Genomic DNA, 19,493 nt, shown 5'->3' on the forward strand with positions numbered 1-19,493 from the left:
AATTTGATGTTCTATTACAAACTAAGTAGTTTGATTAAAGTTGAACTTATTTTGAGATAGCAAAGGAATATATTGTTAGAACAAACTTAATCTGCTCAGCAAAATAAGATATCCAGCCTTTGTTGGTGGGTAATGAACCCTATTAAAGGGCTGGGTAGCTCAGCTAGTAGGGTACAGGACCTTGTATTCATCAGTACATTGGTTCAAATCCTATTCTAGCCATAACTCTCTTTGCACACTCAAAACATGTTAATAATTTTCAATCAGTTGTTCTCTTCATTATCTTATCTTTACTCAAAGACGTTGACTTACGAGAGAAACTTCTTGATTTCGGCAGATTTGTTGACCCCAACAATGATAAGCTTTCCATCCTGTAGGCCCACCAGTATGTGACTTTTGGTGGGAACCATGGATAGGCTGTGGATTGGTATCTCTAATGGAAGGGTGGTACACACCTCCAGTCTGAGAAGAACAACAGATGTAAAAATTATGTTGGAACTTCATGGTGTACTACAAGACATCACTATGACATCAATATGACATCAATATGACATCATTATGACATCAATAAGGTTATTAGGATATATATCACACAAAGAAATAGTAGCTTTAGTTGTTCTGTTATTTTTGCTTCTGTTTGTAACAGCTTTGACAAATTTGACCTTTCGTGCACAACCTTTTCCATGAATTCCAGATGGTAAAGAAGGAGTACATTTGTTATCAAAAAATTTACTGCATGCATTGACTTAAGAAATTCTTCTATTAGTGTTTCTTCTACACCTTAAAAAAAAACTTGAGCAGGCAGGTAATCAAGAGAAGGTTAGGAGTGGTACTTACCCGAATACATTACGAATAGTTAAAATGCCTCTGTCATTGCCTGTTATTAGGTACTCATTGACCACTTCCAGACCGTTAACATTCCCTACGGCCAGGTCGCTGCACTGATACTTGCCATTGATTGAATAAACGTGCATGGAGCCAGACTCCTGTTTAAGGGAAAAAACAGACGGGTCAAAGGTCATGTTACAATGATCATGTCATATTACTTTTCAGCTAGACCACTCACACTGTTCTTATATATTATCCTGCCAGATAAAGTCTAGAGGAGCAATGGGGTATTATGTCTAAATGTGCAAGCTTTCGTAAGAGTCTCAAAAGTCTTAAAGGAGACACAGCCCCAACCATTGTAATTTAATTGTAGACAGTGTTTTCATTAAGTCTTTTCAACCTAGCCTCAAGTCAGTCTCAAGTTCCTCTGTTCAAGTCTCAAGACAATTGAGTCAAGTCCAAGAAAGTTTCAAGCCACAGAATGTAGCTATTGAGTCCTCCGAGTCACAGACTCCAGTCGTCAACACTGATAAAGGTTATAAGATATATTTCTTTGCTTTGCTAGGGGATTGTTCATCACATTCATATCTGTCACATTATTATTATTATTTACCAAATTTATATAGCACTCTTTTCATGCTTAGGCATGTTCAAGAGCGCTTTACAATGACAACAATATTACAAAACCCTTAAAATATGAATATGAAAAATAAAATTGGCACAGCTTAAATATTAACATAAAAAATATATATATATATATATGAAGGAATAATTTTAAAAATAATATAGATTTACAGTGAAATTCCTAAAAAAAGGAAAAAAAGTGAGTTTTAAATAAATTTAAGTAACAAAATGACAAAACCCCATAAGGTACAGACCACTGTGTGGTCATTCATACCTGATTAGCCTTCCGTCCAAGGTGTCTACAATGGATGATGATATGACCCTCATCTGAGATGGCCAGAAGTGGGATGGTTATCTCCTGCCCGTTCTCATTTGGTGGTTTCAGGGTTCGTATGTAATGACCCTTTAGTAGAGTGTGTACAATCACTGTCCCATCCTGTGATAGGAGAAAATATTAATATGATCATAAATCAGCCAGTTGGGACAATTTCCAAATGCTAATACCTCTCTAAACTGTACTCCAATATCATGATGCTCTCAAAGCACTGGTATTAACAATACAAACAGTAACTAACCTTGATCTGATAGAAACATGACATTCATACTGCTCATACTGACAATACAAGTGCTCTGAAGTGGGACATAACACAACAGTATAGTAAAAAATTGTCCCAACTGGGTGTCATAAATCAGTAAGCTTATGCATATTCATGCATGACACCAGGGGCTTTTTTATGCCTGCTGGGTGATGGAACGACTGACCCATTCTGTAAATGGTAGAATAATTGACATGAAAATATAAGGCTTATTAAAGTCATGCATATTCTCTAATAGCATCAGAAGCTGTTTTTTTCTGATGTGCTGCTTACTGCCAAATAAAGAGATGGCTGACAAAACATGGTTTGAAAAATAAATGACAAGGATCAAAGAATAACAATTCACATTACAAAGATGGTCGTGTTCTGATTTATAAACAAACAAAAGCACTGACAAATTGTTCTAATTTATCTATAGTTGATGATATGGGGGGGGGCGAGGGGGGGTAATGTTGGACTCACCCTTGATCCAGAAACAGCCATATCAAGTTCTGAGCTGATAGCTACACTGGTGACCTCATCGTCATGACCGTATAGAGTCTGGGTGGGTCTGTTATTGATACCACTAGAGACACCGTTCTGAAAGTGAGAGGTAAGACCAGTGATCCATTATGTTAACTTGTCCGCAAAATACCTATCACTACAATTGTTTAATCTACATCAACGAAACCACCATGAAATGGTAAAATACTAGAAGCTGAGCATGTATATGTTTGAAATAAATTATTTTTAAGTAAATGGAAAGATTTGGCTGACTTTATTGAGATCCTTTTACCTGGTATGTGACCTCCCAGATCATACAGGTGGTGTCCCGTGACCCCGTGATGAGGTACATCCCACAATTATCCAGCGCCAAACAGGTCACCACGTCCTGGTGCCGCGCCAAATGGGCAACTAACTTCCCTCTCATGTTGGTCACTCGTAGACTGCTATCCCAATGTCCACCACTAAAGAGGAGTTTGGAATCATGGGTGACCACAAACAAAGATGAGGTTACCCTGATGCCAGGAGCAAATGGTCCTCCAATGCATTTCTTTGTTCTGAGGATGGATGAGGAATGCCAAAAGATTTTTCACTTTATAATTTAAAAGAAAAGGTAGTTAAGTCAATAGTGCAGTCGAACAATGGAAATATCAAACAGTGTAGTCAGATCAATGAAAGTATTTTCATATCAAGGAGGAAGAAGAAAGAACAAACCTTGCACTGAATAGAGTAGCATCTTTATCAAAAGAGAAGTAATTAGAGATGGACCTGTCGTAAGGCAACCAGCTGTGAGCCCCGACGGTACCCTTCTCAGAGACTGTAACCTGTGTCAATCATAAGGAGAGATACAAAAACTCATAAACCTAAAAAAATATAAAAAATCTGAGGAATATGAAAGGTTGTGATTGCTTAAATCAGCTAGAGATCTGTCGAAAATGGTGAATGTTTTTATTATCTTTAATTGACTAAAATATTGATAGTAATGCAGATTCTTAAGCTTATTTAGAAATTTCTGATTCTCAATATCAAAGTGCCATAACAATGCAGTTCATTTGCTTGAATGGCATGTGTCAAGCTTTACTTCAAATAGTAAAGTAAAAATCGAAACTTCAGAACATTTCAATTTGCTTTTTTACAAGTGACTTATACAAGTATAAAAGATGTCTAGGTGACAAACTGCTAGGAACTGAACGGAATCCATTATCAAATCTTGTTCATTAATCTCCAAAAATTTATGAACTTGACCAATTGTAACGTTATTCTGAGTATTGTACTTCACACTTCACAGATTTGGGTAAAATTGAAGACCAAACACAAATAGCTCCAACAGGTGACACACATTCTCTCTCTTGGAGGTCTTGTTAAACCTTAAAATTGTTCATCATCCACATTAAAAAAAAACAAACAAATAACTTAAGTCTGCATTCAAAGCTTGTCTTGTGGGTCTTACCAGAGTATCGTTGATTACTTGATAGAATGGAAACCTGGTCTGGCTTTTTGGAACTCGAACATAGACAAGGCCTTCAGCACTAGTACTAGGAGCAACCTGTTAATACATCATAACACAAATATTTCTATGTTGTTATTTTAATCATAATCCCACCCCAGATACTTTAAGTCTTGTAAGTATACTTTGCTTTTCATCAAACCAAATTAAACTTTCAGAGGCATGGTGAGGCATGGCTGGGCTTTACAGATCATTATGTCAATAGCCTGGCCCTGTTTTGCACTCTTTATTACCCCCTATTTCCAGGACCCCCTTATATACCCTGGGTCCCGGCTGTACCCCCCGACCCTCCCCATCCCTCTTGTCAAGTCTGTAGACCTTCAACAAGTTCATAAATCATTTCCTTAGGCTTAGCTTTCTTTGCATAGAGTTGAATTGAATTTGATTACACAAGCATTGGATGTGAAATTGTAAGAGCATTTTTTTGGGTAAATAACAAGTTAATTGTGACTTCTTGGGTAAGACAATATCACAGTGTTTGTACACATGTAATACACTAATCAATCTGAGTAAATTATAAGGGGATATAGAAAATGTTGATGTATAATCTTAGAGTAAAATTGCAGACATCTACATTAAAACAAACAAAAGCGTGTGAAACATGACAAATGTAGAAATAACCAGCCGCATCAAAACATTGTGTTCAAAATGAGAAGATCAAAGGAATAAAAAAAAAAAAAAATGAAAATAATCATAATTTTTTGGTTATTTGCACAACAAATAACTTGGAATTGCTTTAATTACAATTGCTTCCTTGAGGTAAACTTGACAATGACCACAGAACTTAAATAATAACTTTGTCTTTGATTGATGGTCTTCTACTATCATGCAAAAACTGAACAACTAGAAGCAAGTTTGAAATGGAAATGGACTTTTCAGTCATGGTGATCATAATGAACACAATAAACTGTGTCCATCTATTGAGCTTATAAATAAAAAAAGACAAAAAAATCAAAGAGATTTTCTCTTTATCTTACTTCAACAAAGAATGCTTTCAATCCTCCTTTGAAGAGGAAGTTGAAGATGTTGTGAGTTCCCTTCCTCTCTTTGATCGATTCTCTCTTTGGATGCGGAGTTTTCAGGAGCTGACACGGCGTCTGGCCAAAGTTATTGATCATTTCTTCTAGTCTCCGCCTGTCCGTCTCGTCAGCAATCTTGTCCAGGTCGAAAGCACCTACATTAAGACATTTGCAAGACAAGAGGACATGGACAGGTTAAGACAATAAAAATAATAATTTTCAGTTCTTATATAGCGCAACTTACAATAAAGTCTCGCCACGCTGTACTTAACCCTGGTCATATGGTAACTTGTCACACCTACACACCAAAGTGCGCACAATTCATTCAATCTCTCCTGGGGCACCACAGTGCACCACAGCCACGTGTCCCCCGGGGGACTTCCTATAGGGTGCAGCCACAAACCAGCGCACGCAACTATATGTACAAGTCACCTCGCAAGTCCCCATTTATACACCTGGGTGAAGAGAGGCAATGGAGATAAAGTGCCTTGCCCAAGGACACAACGCAGTGATCTGGCCAGGGCTCGAACCTGTAGTCCTTAGATCACCAGTCCACTGCCTTAACCACAACGCCCAGACAATGGAACAGAGACAGGTAATTATGTTAGAAAATGGATTTAAGACAAGTCTGCTGACCAAAACTGAACTTTCTAGCATATTTGGGGGTGACCAGAAATGCTCACCTTTACGGTTGGGCGATATATCAAAAATTATTATTATCGCGATAATTTTTTTTCAAGACGATATCTTTTGAGGATTAAAAAAATGACGATAATTTCTTGTGAAAGAAATTTAGAATAAATATGGAAAAAAAATGCGATTATCCTTTTTCCGTTTTATGTGTAAATGTTATATCGAGCATTCCATGGTTAAGAAAGTTGAAAAGAAATAAAGTTTATCAACTTCTGTTACAGGAAAAATTATCGTAATTATCGAAATATCACGATAATTTTTGAACTATTTATCGTGACGGTAAAAAGCAAATATCGCACAACCCTACTCACCTTCATAGGTTGTGTAGTAGAAAACATTAAATGCCTTCTCTGCCTCCTCTCCTTTCTGTTTGTAGCCAAATATCAGATCAATCCAATCATTGAGATGCTCGGACACGTAATCAGACTCCTAACGGTAGAAACGGTTGAAAAATGGGCAAAATGTCACAGGTTAACACAAAAAAATGGGTAAAATGTCACAGTTCATTCTATTTTGTCAAAAAATTATCACAAAGGACGTAATCACAAAATTTAACTAACTGGGAGAAAATTGCAACACAAATTTGGAAAAAGTAAACACAATTTTGTCAGGTACAACAGCACTCCATGAAATATGTTGTTTGCTCTCTAAAATAAAATAAAAACTTTGTGGAATACATTACATTACAATACATTTTCAATGGCAAATCTCGCCAAGCTTACCAAAGCTAGCTTGTGTTTGTAAATGAAATCCTCTGGTGATCTCGCCCACTTTGGTAAGATGACATCGTCTACCCTCTCTCCGTGACCCTGGAGCACACCAAGGTCAAAATCTAGAGTGGTGTGAAAAAGAAGAAGCTACCTTGTAAAGAAATTATAGCTAACACAAATATCAAATTTAAGAGAAGAAATTATTCAAGGAATGATTTAAAGCAAAAGTTACTATGTGACAAAAGTTACTAAATATGTGACAGACCACCAAAAAAAAATAACCCACCACAGTTTTGTCATACTTTTATTAAGAAAAAACATTTCTCCATATAACCAAACATAATCAATGAAACCACCAGACTTTAACCACACTTCTTAAGTACACCTTATCTTGCACATTATTTATGAATACATCAAAAGAAGATAACTTAAGCAAGTTGGAGTTGAGAATCCAGGCTGCTGTGAATGACCTAATATTTTGCAATCTGCACTTTCACAGATCAGGGTATACTGGTCTGCTGAGCTAACCTCTATTGCTTAATGCTGATTCAGACTTGATGCCAGGAATTTTGCTGCTGTTGTAACTTTTCCTTTGGATATCATGCCTTATTTGGATTTCAGAAGAATGATTTTCTCCACCATGTGACTTAGCTTAAAGTGACTTGTTGTTTAAAGCCGTCTTTTATTAAGGGATTAAGTTAATAGATGGTGCAACAACTGATGCAGGTAAGGTAATATGAGCATACTATTTGCATTGACGAGAAACTCAGGCAGGTAGAAGAATTCTGGAATGAGTTCCTTGACGTCGTTTGGTCCTTCCATCAGATTATGGAAAGAAGAAGGGACAGAATGGAACTGGCGATCTGCATAGTCAAACCTAACAAAAAAGAAAACATACAGTTACCCGGTTAATGCTAAAAAGATTGATGAAACACCGTAAGGAAATCAAGGCATTGCAAAAACTTTCTTCAAACAGTTTTGTCCATTGAGTCCAGAATGTCAAAGATTGGTGAACTGATCTACAGACATTCTTTTCAGATACCTGTCAAGTCAAGACCCATCTCACTCAAGTCACACCCAGGTCAATTCCTGTGGTTTAATACAGCAATGACAACACTCACAGCATATGAATTTTACTACTATTTGTTTTGCAAGTTTCAGTCTTCAGTCACTCGGTTGAATGATTTCCATGGTAACCTAGGGATGTGGTGACACAGAAGACTTTTGAAGAGATGATTACACTCATTATACTTATCAATACAAAGACTAATGTCAAGCTGTCTTACTTGCCACCCTGTAAATTGATATGAAGGGTTGTGAATGGTTCCATCCGGACCAGGTAGTGCATGACCCCGGCAGGGTTTGAGTAATGGGTGCCATAGTGGAACTTGGGCATCTCACCGGATGGATCTTCAAAGCTCTCATATCTATAGCACAGAGGAATCAGTCAAATGAATAGTCACAAAAGGAGTTTATTCAGCAATTTATTGTTGCCATAATGTATATGAAGAAAGGAGGAATGGTTGTTGCTGTCTGGGAAAGAGGTCTAATTTAAGGAGTTGCCCTCCTCTTTAATGTTACAGGCTACCTGCATGGACTGGTAACCAGATTTGAAATTGAAAAGTAAAATCTCAATGGAAGATCAAAACTGTTTGAAGGATTGTTACTATTGACAGTGTGCCATTTTATACCCAAACTGGTGTAGCCAGATGACCAAATCTTTTTTTGTGAAAATTTTCCACTGCATCTATTACAACTTTGTGAGAACTACTTAAATATCCAGACATTTTTGAACACTTTGTTATTCCAACTGAACTTTCCCATAGGATAACATGGAAATTAAATCCTATCACTTACTACATATAAATCCTGTCATAACTGCCTTAAAAGTGAGATCCTTTGAATATTAATCCCAATCATCCCAATCATAAAACTTGAAACAAACAGCACAGAAAACACTAGTCTTGTTGTTGCTGTTGTAACTGCAGCAACATTTTCATTTTGTTTTATTGGGGTGAGTATAATTTCCAAAGTTCTAATTGCTGTTGTATACTATTCTGTAGAGATCTCACAATTGACAAGAAGTGAAAGATTAATTTTTCTTTTTCTGATAAATGTCAGCATAATGAAGATCATCTTGCTTACCTATTTTTAACACCTTCCACATGATTAGGATTGAGCACACCTATTGGTTTTGACAAATCTCTGAAAACTTCAGGATTTGTGAGATCCAAAACATCTGACTGGTAATCTTGAAGTATCCATGGAAACTGTAGTTATCACAAAGGGAAACAAACATATATTAAGAAAGTAAGAAGGGTTCTTTAAACCTTGAGTTTGACGGCTGCAGATATGCCCGCAACAAACTTAGCAGGTATTCAGCAAATTCTTAAGGTGCCTTTTGGCAAACATCTTCCGACAAAAATGTAAATAAAGGGTAGAGTTATTTATATTCATGACTACTGATCATAGATTCAAACCCATCCCAAAAACCCCCTTCACCCCTTCCCCCACCCCTTCCCCCCCCTCATATTTCGTTCTTATCTATATAATACCACATAAAAGTAGTTGTATACTGACCACTGGGTATTGGCTGATGTCATAGAGTTATATTTATGACTACTGATCATAGATTCAAACCCATCCAAATATCCCCCTTCACCCCTTCCCCCACCCCTCATATTTCGTTCTTATCTATATAATACCACATAAAAGTAGTTGTATACTGACCACTAGGTATTGGCTGATGTCATAGAGTTATATTTATGACTACTGATCATAGATTCAAACCCATCCAAATATCCCCCTTCACCCCTTCCCCCACCCCTTCCCCCACCCCTCATATTTTCTTCTTATCTATATACTACCACATCAAACTAGTTGTATACTGACCACTAGGTATTGGCTGATGTCATACAGTTATATTTTTGACTACTGATCATAGATTCAAACCCATCCAAATATCCCCCTTCACCCCTTCCCCCACCCCTTCCCCCACCCCTCATATTTTCTTCTTATCTATATACTACCACATCAAACTAGTTGTATACTGACCACTAGGTATTGGCTGATGTCATACAGTTATATTTTTGACTACTGATCATAGATTCAAACCCATCCCAATAACCCCCTTCACCCCTTCCCCACCCCCCCACTGCCCCCCCTCATATTTCCTTCTTATCTATATACTACCGCATCAAACTAGTTGTATACTGACCACTGGGTACTGGCTGAGGTCGTTGTACGTCCTGCCTGCTATTGTGTTTAATTGCATCAAGTATTCAAAGTTTGATATCTCCCTGTTCACCCATTTTTGTGTCAATCCCGATGTTCGCAGCAGTTGGGCTGGGGACTTGGTGCTACAGTAATAGAGGTTAGGTGGACGCAGATGCAAAATAGACTGGTAGGTTTTGTCTCTCGTCTGTTTGAATAAAGAACAGGAAATTTATTAATTGGTAAAATCAATCAGTTGAGTAGCCATCTCATTAGATCAATAATTCACATGATTTGTCTTGTGTAACTCATGGAATATCTACTCATTGTACATTAAAAAAAGGCTTACCTTACCATGGTTTACCTGCATGGGTTACCTTACCTTACATGGCTTACCTTACCTATATGGCTTACTTACATGGCTTACCTATGTGGCTTACCTTACCTAACATGGCTTACCATAGATAACCTACCTGGCTTACCTACCTGGCTTACCTTACCTTACCTTACATAGCTTACCTTACTATCTTTGAAGTTGATAAAATAATTGGTTTGGTTGATAAAGAAGATCTCTATTGCACTTTTCCTGAGGTTGTACCTCCTCAGATGAACCTCTCTCAGATGTGATAACGACCACTTGAAGTCCTGTCCACTCCCTGTAAGTAAAAGAGATTAAGCACAATTATATCAGCTTTTACACGTCTCCCAGTGAATATGCACAAACCTTTATTTAAACTGGTACCTTCACATTGACCAGCTTTTATTTGCATAATTAATAGTCTGGTAATGACGACGAGCGAATCATTCACATAAATACGAGAGAACAGCAAATAATTTAGAAATGTAATACATGCTTGTGCTTGCATCACAAGAAAGGGCCGAAGACACTATCACAACTATCACAATTTAATTCACATAAAGGCGTGGGGGGGTTGGAACTGAAATGCTGACAAGTTCTTGAGTATCCTTATAAGGATGGGCTATTATCATGCAATATTTGAACATACTCTTAAAATCAGAAATTCTAAATTCAAAAGGAAAACTGACCTTCGTCGTGATCAGCGTTATTGTCGTAGAAGTAGACGTGAGTGGACGTGACCTCCAGTCGACCTTGGATGACATCCACCAGGGTAATGAGGTCACATTCTTCTGATATCACCATTTTAACCCTAATGTTGGCTGCCTGTTCTTGATCAGACCTACAAATCAGAAAGAATGAAATCTCAGGATGATATGTCACTGCATGGAATGGGTGGAAAGAGGAGTTGGGGCGGGGGGGGGGGGATGGGGGAGGCAATGAAAGGAATATATGACAAATTAAAATGTTTACTATAATCTTTGTAGGACCAATGTCCATGAATAATCACGATAATTACGAATAATCAAGAATCATGAATAATCACGTATCATGAATAATCATGAATAATCACAAATAGTACTCAATACTCCATTCATATACCTACACAATACAATGTAAATAAATACAAACTTGGTAAAAGATATCAATATGACACACATCGACACATTCTTAAAGGTCTTTCTTTGCAAATTCTGCAAATTGTTCTTACAGTTCTGCAGCTACCCAGTCTTCGTCTTCTCCATTTTGGAGTTCCCTTACAATTGCCTCCGGCCCAGGGGTAGGCAACTCTGGTTCCTCTGGTCCTGGACTAACAGGTCCACCTTGGAGAGAGCAACAGGAGATCGATAGGCTTTAAGAAATTGTCCCAAAAGCAAAATTAGAAGGTTTAACATCATTATGTACTGATATTTTGGCAAAAAGATTAGAAGATTGCTTTCAAAAACCAATGGAAGAGGCTAAAATTGTCTGAGAATATTTAGTTTTGATATGGAAATAAAACTAAAGAGAAGTAGACTAATCCATGTAACTGTGCCATGAAGGCTAAACGAGGGGAACGATTTAAGTCATTTTTTTTCAAAACACTTGAATAATTGATAACTTACCAATGGACGCATCTCTGTGGTCATCAAAGTTGTAATTCTGGGTCAGCTTCAGCCTCATTCTAGAGAAATTCTCTTGACAGGATAACTTCCAATGAATCGGTTTTGGATGTCTGTCAAACATGGTAATTTACAAGTTCGTTATAATTTCTTTCAAACGAGACGCACAATTGTTAACTTTCTTTCAAAATTTCAGAAGATCATCAATTTCAATATTCGTTTGGGGTCCAAAATCATACACAGCTTAAAGTATATTGGATTATTTATGAATCATCTAAATGACGTCACACAATTTTATCCAGAATGTCTATAGCATCCTGAGTAATTCTTCCGCAACTATTAATGACACCCAGTTCATGTCACAATAATTCCTGCAACTTCTCTGTTACCTGATGTCTCTTCATCTCTCACTTGTTGTAGTTTAAAAAGTAACAGACCTATTTTAAACTTTTGGGGACAGAAGGGGGAAGATTGCAGAGGGTTGGAGAGGAGAGGGGAGTAGAGAGGAGGGGGAAGAAGGCAGAAAACTTTGTGTTGTGTGTTTAATGTCTTTAAACTATCTAACTCTGTGACATTAATTCAACTTACTTTCAGCCCAAGCACCCCTTTCTCCAATAACTTACTTTTCAGCCCAAGCACCCCTTTCTCCAATAACTTACTTTTTCAGCCCAAGCACCCCTTTCTCCAATAACTTACTTTTCAGCCCAAGTACCCCTTTCTCCAATAACTTACTTTTCAGCCCAAGCACCTCTTTCTCCAATCAGGAATCGTTTACTTGCTCGCCATTGTCTCAAGGTGGCCTGGCGTTGATTGTACAATTGGTTGACAAAGTTGCCGTGGCGAGCTACCTCTGTCCTCTGACTATTCTGTGCTGGTTCAAGTATCTGAGACTGGGAGGGAATAAATCCATGTAAAAACAGATGATAGATAATTTTGGATATGAAAGAAAATAAATCACTAGCTAATTAATAGTAACCATAGGGAACAGAGTGTTCTGTGTCTAGTATGGGTAGGTATGGGTAGGGTAGATGGGTGGGGTAGGTACTGATAGGTATTATGGGTAGGGTAGGTATGGGTAGGGTATATACGGGTAGGGTAGGCATGGGTAGGTTTGGTAGTATGGGTAGGGTAGGTATGGGTAGGATAGGTATGGGTAGGGTAGGTATGGGTAGTGTATATATGGGAAGGGTAGTATGGGTAGGGAATATATGGGTAGGGTAGTAGGGTAGTATATTTTAGCTTTGAAGATAGGACAATATTTGATTTTAAAAGCTCTGTTAACTCACCTGAAATTTTAATTTACTCTCTCCTCTCTCCTTCTCTCTTAGATGATTGTTAGTATTGAATGCATGAACACATTTGTCCATAAATTTGGTCATCTTTCGCGATAGGACGGAATAATTTAGGTTAATGTAGCCATCCATGAAAGCCTTTACCTGTTAGTGTTCAAAGGAGAAAATTTATATAACATAAAATTAATATAATTGTATAAATGTAGATAAAGGGTTTATAAGATGGGAACCATGAAATGTGGTGTCTAAGTAGGCATTTATAGGCTTCGGCAAATACAGTCACGTCAGATGTGTCTATGTGCATTTCCTAGGACCTACACCTGTTTCGAGATACTATAGATTTGCATGACTCATCAATGGTTTTATTTGGGTCAAAGTCAAGTAAAACCAACCATGATCTTTACCTAATGTGGGACAAATGCACCACACATGCCACAAAGATAACAAACATTTTCTTTCCAGATCTTAATGTCAAGGCATGGTCCTGTTAATATGTTCAATGGGATCATATTAACAACAAGAGGTGACATTAATTAGTTTTGCTACATCTCTTCATATTTTCATGGTGAATGTGAAAGTAAAATACCCCAAGTTTTGTCCTTCTTGTTTCCTTTCCAGTAGTGTTCTACATACTTTTAAATTTAAACTTAATAATTATCTTTACACATATTCCTTTTGTTGTTGTAATAGAGCAAATAAAACATCAGTATATAAGCTAGGATAAGTTGTGGCTAGAAACATATCCATGACAGGTAGCTGTAAGTATTAACATATATAAGTACATGTGTATCAATGTATACCCTCCCACTCTATGATCTGTAGGTACCAAATGGGAGAAAGGGGATTCCATGCCTTACCCTGTTCACTTAAACTCACTAATGCCACATTGATTACCTGTGTCCATGGATACCCCCCACTCCTCTCTCTATAAGTACCAAATAGGAGAATGGGTCCCACTTCTTATCCCCCTCCCCTTCATATACCAAAGCAATATTCATTACCTGTGTGTCGATGTATACCCTCCCACTCCATGCTATGTAAGTACCAAATGGGAGAAATGGATCCCACTTCTTATACCGCTCCCCTCCCCTTCATATAACAAAGCAATATTTATTACCTGTGTGTCGATGTATACCTCCCATTCTATGCTATGCTATGTAAGTACCAAATGGGAGAAATGGGCCCCACTTCTTATCCCCCTCCCCTCCCCTTCACATACCAAAGCAATATTTATTACCTATGTGTCGATGTACACCCTCCCACTCTATGATATGTAAGTACCAAATGGGAGAAATGGGTCCCACTTCTTATCCCCCTCCCCTCCCCTTCATATAACAAAGCAATATTGATTACCTGTGTGTCGATGTATACCCTCCATTCCTCACTCTGTAAGTACGTCTCTATATGTTCAAAGAGTTTGATACTGTTGCTGGGCATGTTTGGTAAGTGTCTCTTCATCATCAGCTCATCACTGAACATCTCCACCATTGCTCTAAGGATCGGCACCAGGTGTGCATATGTGTCTTGTGCATCTGATGACAATAAAATATACTTTTAACACTTCATTTTGTGTTGGCTTGATAATTTGACTAAACTATATAATGTTCACACATAATTAGATACTTACCAATCTAATTAATAGATCTCTACGGTTACAACCCATTTGGCTGCTATTGATAATATAGTTAAAAACTTCTAATTTCAAACCATATAATTTTGTGTCAAACAGATTTAATCTAATTTTTTTAAAAAGCTTCACTTGCAAGCCTTGGTAGTTTATGCCTATTGGTCTTCATTCTTGGCAGACATAAAGTAACAGATAGTTGCAATAGGAGTACAATGATACAAGTACAAACATGTACAAGTACCATCCATTTAGAAGGGGTTTGCAAGGCTCTATGCAAGTATGAATACTCAGTCTTGTACTAGTATCTGTATTAGATTCCCAAAGTACCCTGAGTATGAGTACCAGTAGGTCAACAAGACTCTATGCAAGCATGAATACTCAGTCTTGTACTAGTATCTGTATTAGATTCCCAAAGTACCCTGAGTATGAGTACCAGTAGGTCAACAAGGCTCTATGCAGTATGAATACTCAGTCTTGTACTAGTATCTGTATTAGATTCCCAAAGTACCCTGAGTATGAGTACCAGTAGGTCAACAAGACTCTATGCAAGTATGGATACTCAGTCTTGTACTAGTATCTGTATTAGATTCCCAAAGTACCCTGAGTATGAGCACCAGTAGGTCAACAAGGCTCTATGCAAGTATGAATACTCAGTCTTGTACTAGTATCTGTATTAGATTCCCAAAGTACCCTGAGTATGAGTACCAGTAGGTCAACAAGACTCTATGCAAGTATGGATACTCAGTCTTGTACTAGTATCTGTATTAGATTCCCAAAGTACCCTGAGTATGAGCACCAGTAGGTCAACAAGGCTCTATGCAAGTATGAATACTCAGTCTTGTACTAGTATCTGTATTAGATTCCCAAAGTACCCCTGACGAGAGGACCAGTACCGGCAAGTTATGCAAGAATTCAAATACGATTTGGAACTCATTACAAGTCTACAATTTCTAAAGAATGAGAAAGACTGTAAAAAGAATTAAAGAAAAGAATGTAAACCAATGACCAGTTTACTAGAGAATGACTGACATTTCTTACCTGTGAAAGAATTAACCATAGCAAGATCTAATGACCCAAGTAAAAAGAAAGCTTCATCTGAAGATGTCTGCTTTCTGGTTTTGAGTAGGCAGTGAAGTTTGGCAGAGGATAATGAACAAATCTGGTGAACAAATGAATATTATTTTATCAATTGCAAATTAAAGCAGATAAAAGCATCATCCTGTTGATAATTTTTATTTATTTATTTTGTTTTTCCACAATTTTTTCCACAATTGTTTTTCCACAAAATTTCCATAATAAAATGACATAATTAGAATGCAACTTAGCCCATTAAAATAATAAAACCATCTTTGCACCTATTGTATCAAGTAGTGGAGCTATAATGAAATTTGGTGTTAAATAGTCTCATCATTTAAGAACAATAACAACTTTGGCCCCAACTCTTGTACGCAAGCAGTACCGAATGAAAAAGTTGTGAGCCAACACTAAGTGGTGATGATAGATGTTTTGAAAATAACTTGTTCATTTTAATTATTTAAACTTCTTTTTGGTGACATTAATGTACTCTGCAAATGACATATTTTGTGAAGATGTGATGCAGGAGATCTTTATTTGCACATGCACAGGACCAACTGCTTTCCTGAATCATAAATAAACCTTTGCATTTTGATTCACATGCTTTGACTTTGCAATTAAGTATAAACTGTTCTCTTCCCTTAAGACATTTTACAAGCAAGAAAAGACACCAAGCAAGAACATTTGCTCATTTACCTCGAAAACACAAAATTATGATTCATAAACCATACAACACTGTAATCCTATGTTTACAAACCGACTTACATCAATATTGTTGTATCCAGCAAAAGTTAAAACAAGTCTTAGACCAATCAGAGACATCTCTGTCCATTCTGATCCCTCTTCAACATTCTCCCAGATCTGCAGAGCCTCCAAAAGGTCAAAGATTTTGGATACCAACTGGAAAATTCAAAGAAATATGACATCAAAACTTTATAAATAAGAATACTTCCTGCACACAAATTTCCATGATGGGAAATGTTAACATAGCAAACTGCATTATAACATCATATCTAGAAATAAAAGCCAGAGAAAGACATTGAAGACAAACAGTTCTTGAAGAATCAAAGTTGAAAAAAATCAAAGTAGCATTCAGTGTGTGACCCATTATATACCAAAGACAAGACACTTTTAAGTATGTTTCGCCTGCAATTCATTCACCTCATAAAATCCAATTTTTGAGAAAATGGAGGACACACACTCAAGTTTATTTTTTTGGTGCCCGTAGGTAATTAACAGTGTTTAAAAGTACTGTAATTTCTAGACTGGCTGTACTTCAGTTTTACCTTTTTCTTTACATTGTGTTTGTACGGAAATATTCTTGACATGGAATAAAACACTCAAGTTGATTGCTTGCAAATGCTAAACTGTATCACAAATGAATATTAATATGTTAATATATGAATATATTATGCATAATTAATTAATATTATGAATAATTATATGAATATGAATAATTAATTAATATATTATGAATAATTAATTAATTCATAATTATTATTATGAATAATTTGAATATGTTATTTGAATATGTTAATTTGAATATGTGTACATACATCTACACTAATCCCTGGCTTCCAAGCACTGGTCATATCATCAGTGCCCTCATAGATGAAGTGGTAGACCAGTCTCATCAACCAGATGCAATTTTCATCCACTGCTGCAGATCGAGTTGTTTCTTTGACATAAGTGACTGCCGAGTCCAGAAGTTTCTCTAGAATCAGCCATTTGACTTTGTCAGCTGTTTCAAATAATTCGTTGTTGCGGACATCAGCAAGGGCTGCAAAAACCTCTGCTCGAGCCTGTATTATAGAACCAATGCAACAATTATCAAAGTTGCTGAGCAAATCTGGCATGACAGTCTTAATAGGAGATTGTTACTAAACTACTTGAAGAATCCAAACCTTACTACTGATGAAGACTCATCCATCTGAGGTGATATCAACAAATCACCATATCAACTAGAAAAATAGCAAATTAAGCTAAGCCAATGACTAAAGCACAACTTTTCATGAATTGGCTCTTTACAACACAATCTTTTTTATAATTTTTGTTATATGGGATAATTAACTTCAAATTTTAAATTTGATAGTTGACTCAACCAAATTGGTTTGTGTAGAACTTACATTTCATTGCCAAATATATTTTCAAAAGTGAATAAATTTACCACAATAAAGTGTATACACATTGGCATTTAATACATGAGAAAACGAACGGTAGTTAGTGAAAAGGATTACTTTATAGTAAGATATATTCTTCTTACTTGCCATTTCTCTTTAAAGTGATTCCTATAAAGTGGGCCTATAAATTTGATCCTGGGCCCTTTAAATGTAAGGCCACATAAAGTGTGTCTTTACTCACAATCCAAGTTTCTTCATCTGTTCCTTGTAATCCTGTCCACATGAGCTGCACCAGAATATTAATCAACGTATCCACCAACAACTGAGATGTACGTTCAGACGGTATGTTACCCTCTAACACAATATTCCGACAAGAATCTCCGGATCCATTTTCTTGATTGGAACTGATCAAGCCATCAAATACATCGTTATTCTCCTTGCTCTCTTCCTCCTCCATTTCACTGGTTGAAGGGCCATCACTTTCTCCGTCTTCGCACGCAGATACAGAGTTTAAATCTTCCATTTCCTTGAAGGGCTGGGAATACTGCATTCCGGAGGTGCTCCGTCTCACGGGAGACTCTGACATGGATGTTCTGATCAGTAACTTGACAAAGACCTCCTGCCAACCAGGTAACTTTGCGAGTTTGGCTGGTGCTGATGGATTCTGGTAGAAGAGATCTAGCACGGAGGTACAAACCTGAAGTTTGAGAGGACAGCTTCTAGTTGGAAGCAGCTGAAGCACAGAAAGTAGTCCCTTGTAGTTGATGGAACCCTCTGTACAAGAGAAAAACAACAAAATATGAGAACTAATTTATTTCACAACACCACCTCTTAAAGTAGCTTTGTGAGTTGAGTTTGGTAAGTTTTGTCACTATTCCAATATATTAACAACACAGTGTCTTTTCTTAAAAAATAATCAATGTTTTCCTTCAAATGAAAAAAATGATCATTTTTGTTACAAAAATTGACCTGTGTTTGCATGTGACTCATACTAGTGTATGATATTTGTGTCCCCAAAATGTTTAGAATTGAGTAAAAATAATTTACTCAATACTTATTGTTCAAGTGACAATAATATTACAAGAGTGATTAGATTTTATCAATTGCCATCTTATTTTGTATAATTCTTGGACAGTAAAATTAGTTACTAAACACAAATCATCTAGCTCACAGTCCCTTTTCTTCACACAAGGTCACTAACCTTCCTCAAGCAAGATTCATCCATTCTGAATCTCCCTCACCCCATCTCCTCAACCTCCCTATTCCATGCCATCCAGGGTCACTCTGGGACAGAAATTGTTCCCGGCTCAGTGATCCAACTGGAGGCATCAGGGTCTTAAGTGACCCACATAATCTGAACAGGTGGGCTAATAGTAACCCCCCTCCCCCCTCCCAGTATCCTCTTTGCCATCTTCTCACCTGTCACCTGTTCCATGAGGTACTGGGCGATGGGCATGTTCACCTGTTCCTCCTTCATTTGCATGGTCAGACCGCCATAACCAACCTTGGTGAGCTTCACATTGTCCTTGTACTTCAAACTAACGGCTTTGGTTCGAATTAGATATGAAATAATCTGCGACCAAAAAAAAAAAAAAAAAATGTTTTCTCAATGACACTGTTAAAAAGACATTGCCATGACAGACAATAAAATCTTTTCATGTTTGAGCAAATTTTACAATATTTGAAAGTTTATTTATGGACACAGTGTAAACAAAATTAACAGACATTGGTAAAATAACCTGTACTGA

General features: G+C 37.0%; 1 protein-coding gene across 2 annotated transcripts in view; it reads right to left on the reverse strand.

Moving 5' to 3' along the window:
* Positions 1–19,493, reverse strand: part of LOC139964508 (neurobeachin-like protein 1) — a 50,961-nt gene that overhangs the window by 3,424 nt on the left and 28,044 nt on the right. For both annotated transcript variants that reach the window (XM_071966115.1, XM_071966114.1), the window contains exons 24-49: positions 19,165–19,318; positions 17,987–18,519; positions 17,182–17,427; positions 16,391–16,525; positions 15,590–15,710; positions 14,278–14,456; positions 12,919–13,068; positions 12,365–12,522; positions 11,636–11,745; positions 11,242–11,353; positions 10,721–10,872; positions 10,193–10,329; positions 9,678–9,881; positions 8,606–8,730; positions 7,747–7,887; positions 7,207–7,337; positions 6,473–6,582; positions 6,062–6,179; positions 5,016–5,212; positions 3,982–4,077; positions 3,246–3,355; positions 2,824–3,088; positions 2,511–2,627; positions 1,727–1,888; positions 838–986; positions 313–462 (exon numbers count right to left, since the gene is read on the reverse strand). In XM_071966115.1, coding sequence (XP_071822216.1) covers positions 313–462; positions 838–986; positions 1,727–1,888; positions 2,511–2,627; positions 2,824–3,088; positions 3,246–3,355; positions 3,982–4,077; positions 5,016–5,212; positions 6,062–6,179; positions 6,473–6,582; positions 7,207–7,337; positions 7,747–7,887; positions 8,606–8,730; positions 9,678–9,881; positions 10,193–10,329; positions 10,721–10,872; positions 11,242–11,353; positions 11,636–11,745; positions 12,365–12,522; positions 12,919–13,068; positions 14,278–14,456; positions 15,590–15,710; positions 16,391–16,525; positions 17,182–17,427; positions 17,987–18,519; positions 19,165–19,318 — 4,262 coding nt within the window. The remainder of the gene's footprint in view (positions 1–312; positions 463–837; positions 987–1,726; positions 1,889–2,510; positions 2,628–2,823; positions 3,089–3,245; positions 3,356–3,981; positions 4,078–5,015; positions 5,213–6,061; positions 6,180–6,472; positions 6,583–7,206; positions 7,338–7,746; positions 7,888–8,605; positions 8,731–9,677; positions 9,882–10,192; positions 10,330–10,720; positions 10,873–11,241; positions 11,354–11,635; positions 11,746–12,364; positions 12,523–12,918; positions 13,069–14,277; positions 14,457–15,589; positions 15,711–16,390; positions 16,526–17,181; positions 17,428–17,986; positions 18,520–19,164; positions 19,319–19,493) is intronic.

This window comes from Apostichopus japonicus, chromosome 23 (genome assembly GCF_037975245.1).
Source record: "Apostichopus japonicus isolate 1M-3 chromosome 23, ASM3797524v1, whole genome shotgun sequence".
NCBI classification, from domain to species: domain Eukaryota; kingdom Metazoa; phylum Echinodermata; class Holothuroidea; order Aspidochirotida; family Stichopodidae; genus Apostichopus; species Apostichopus japonicus.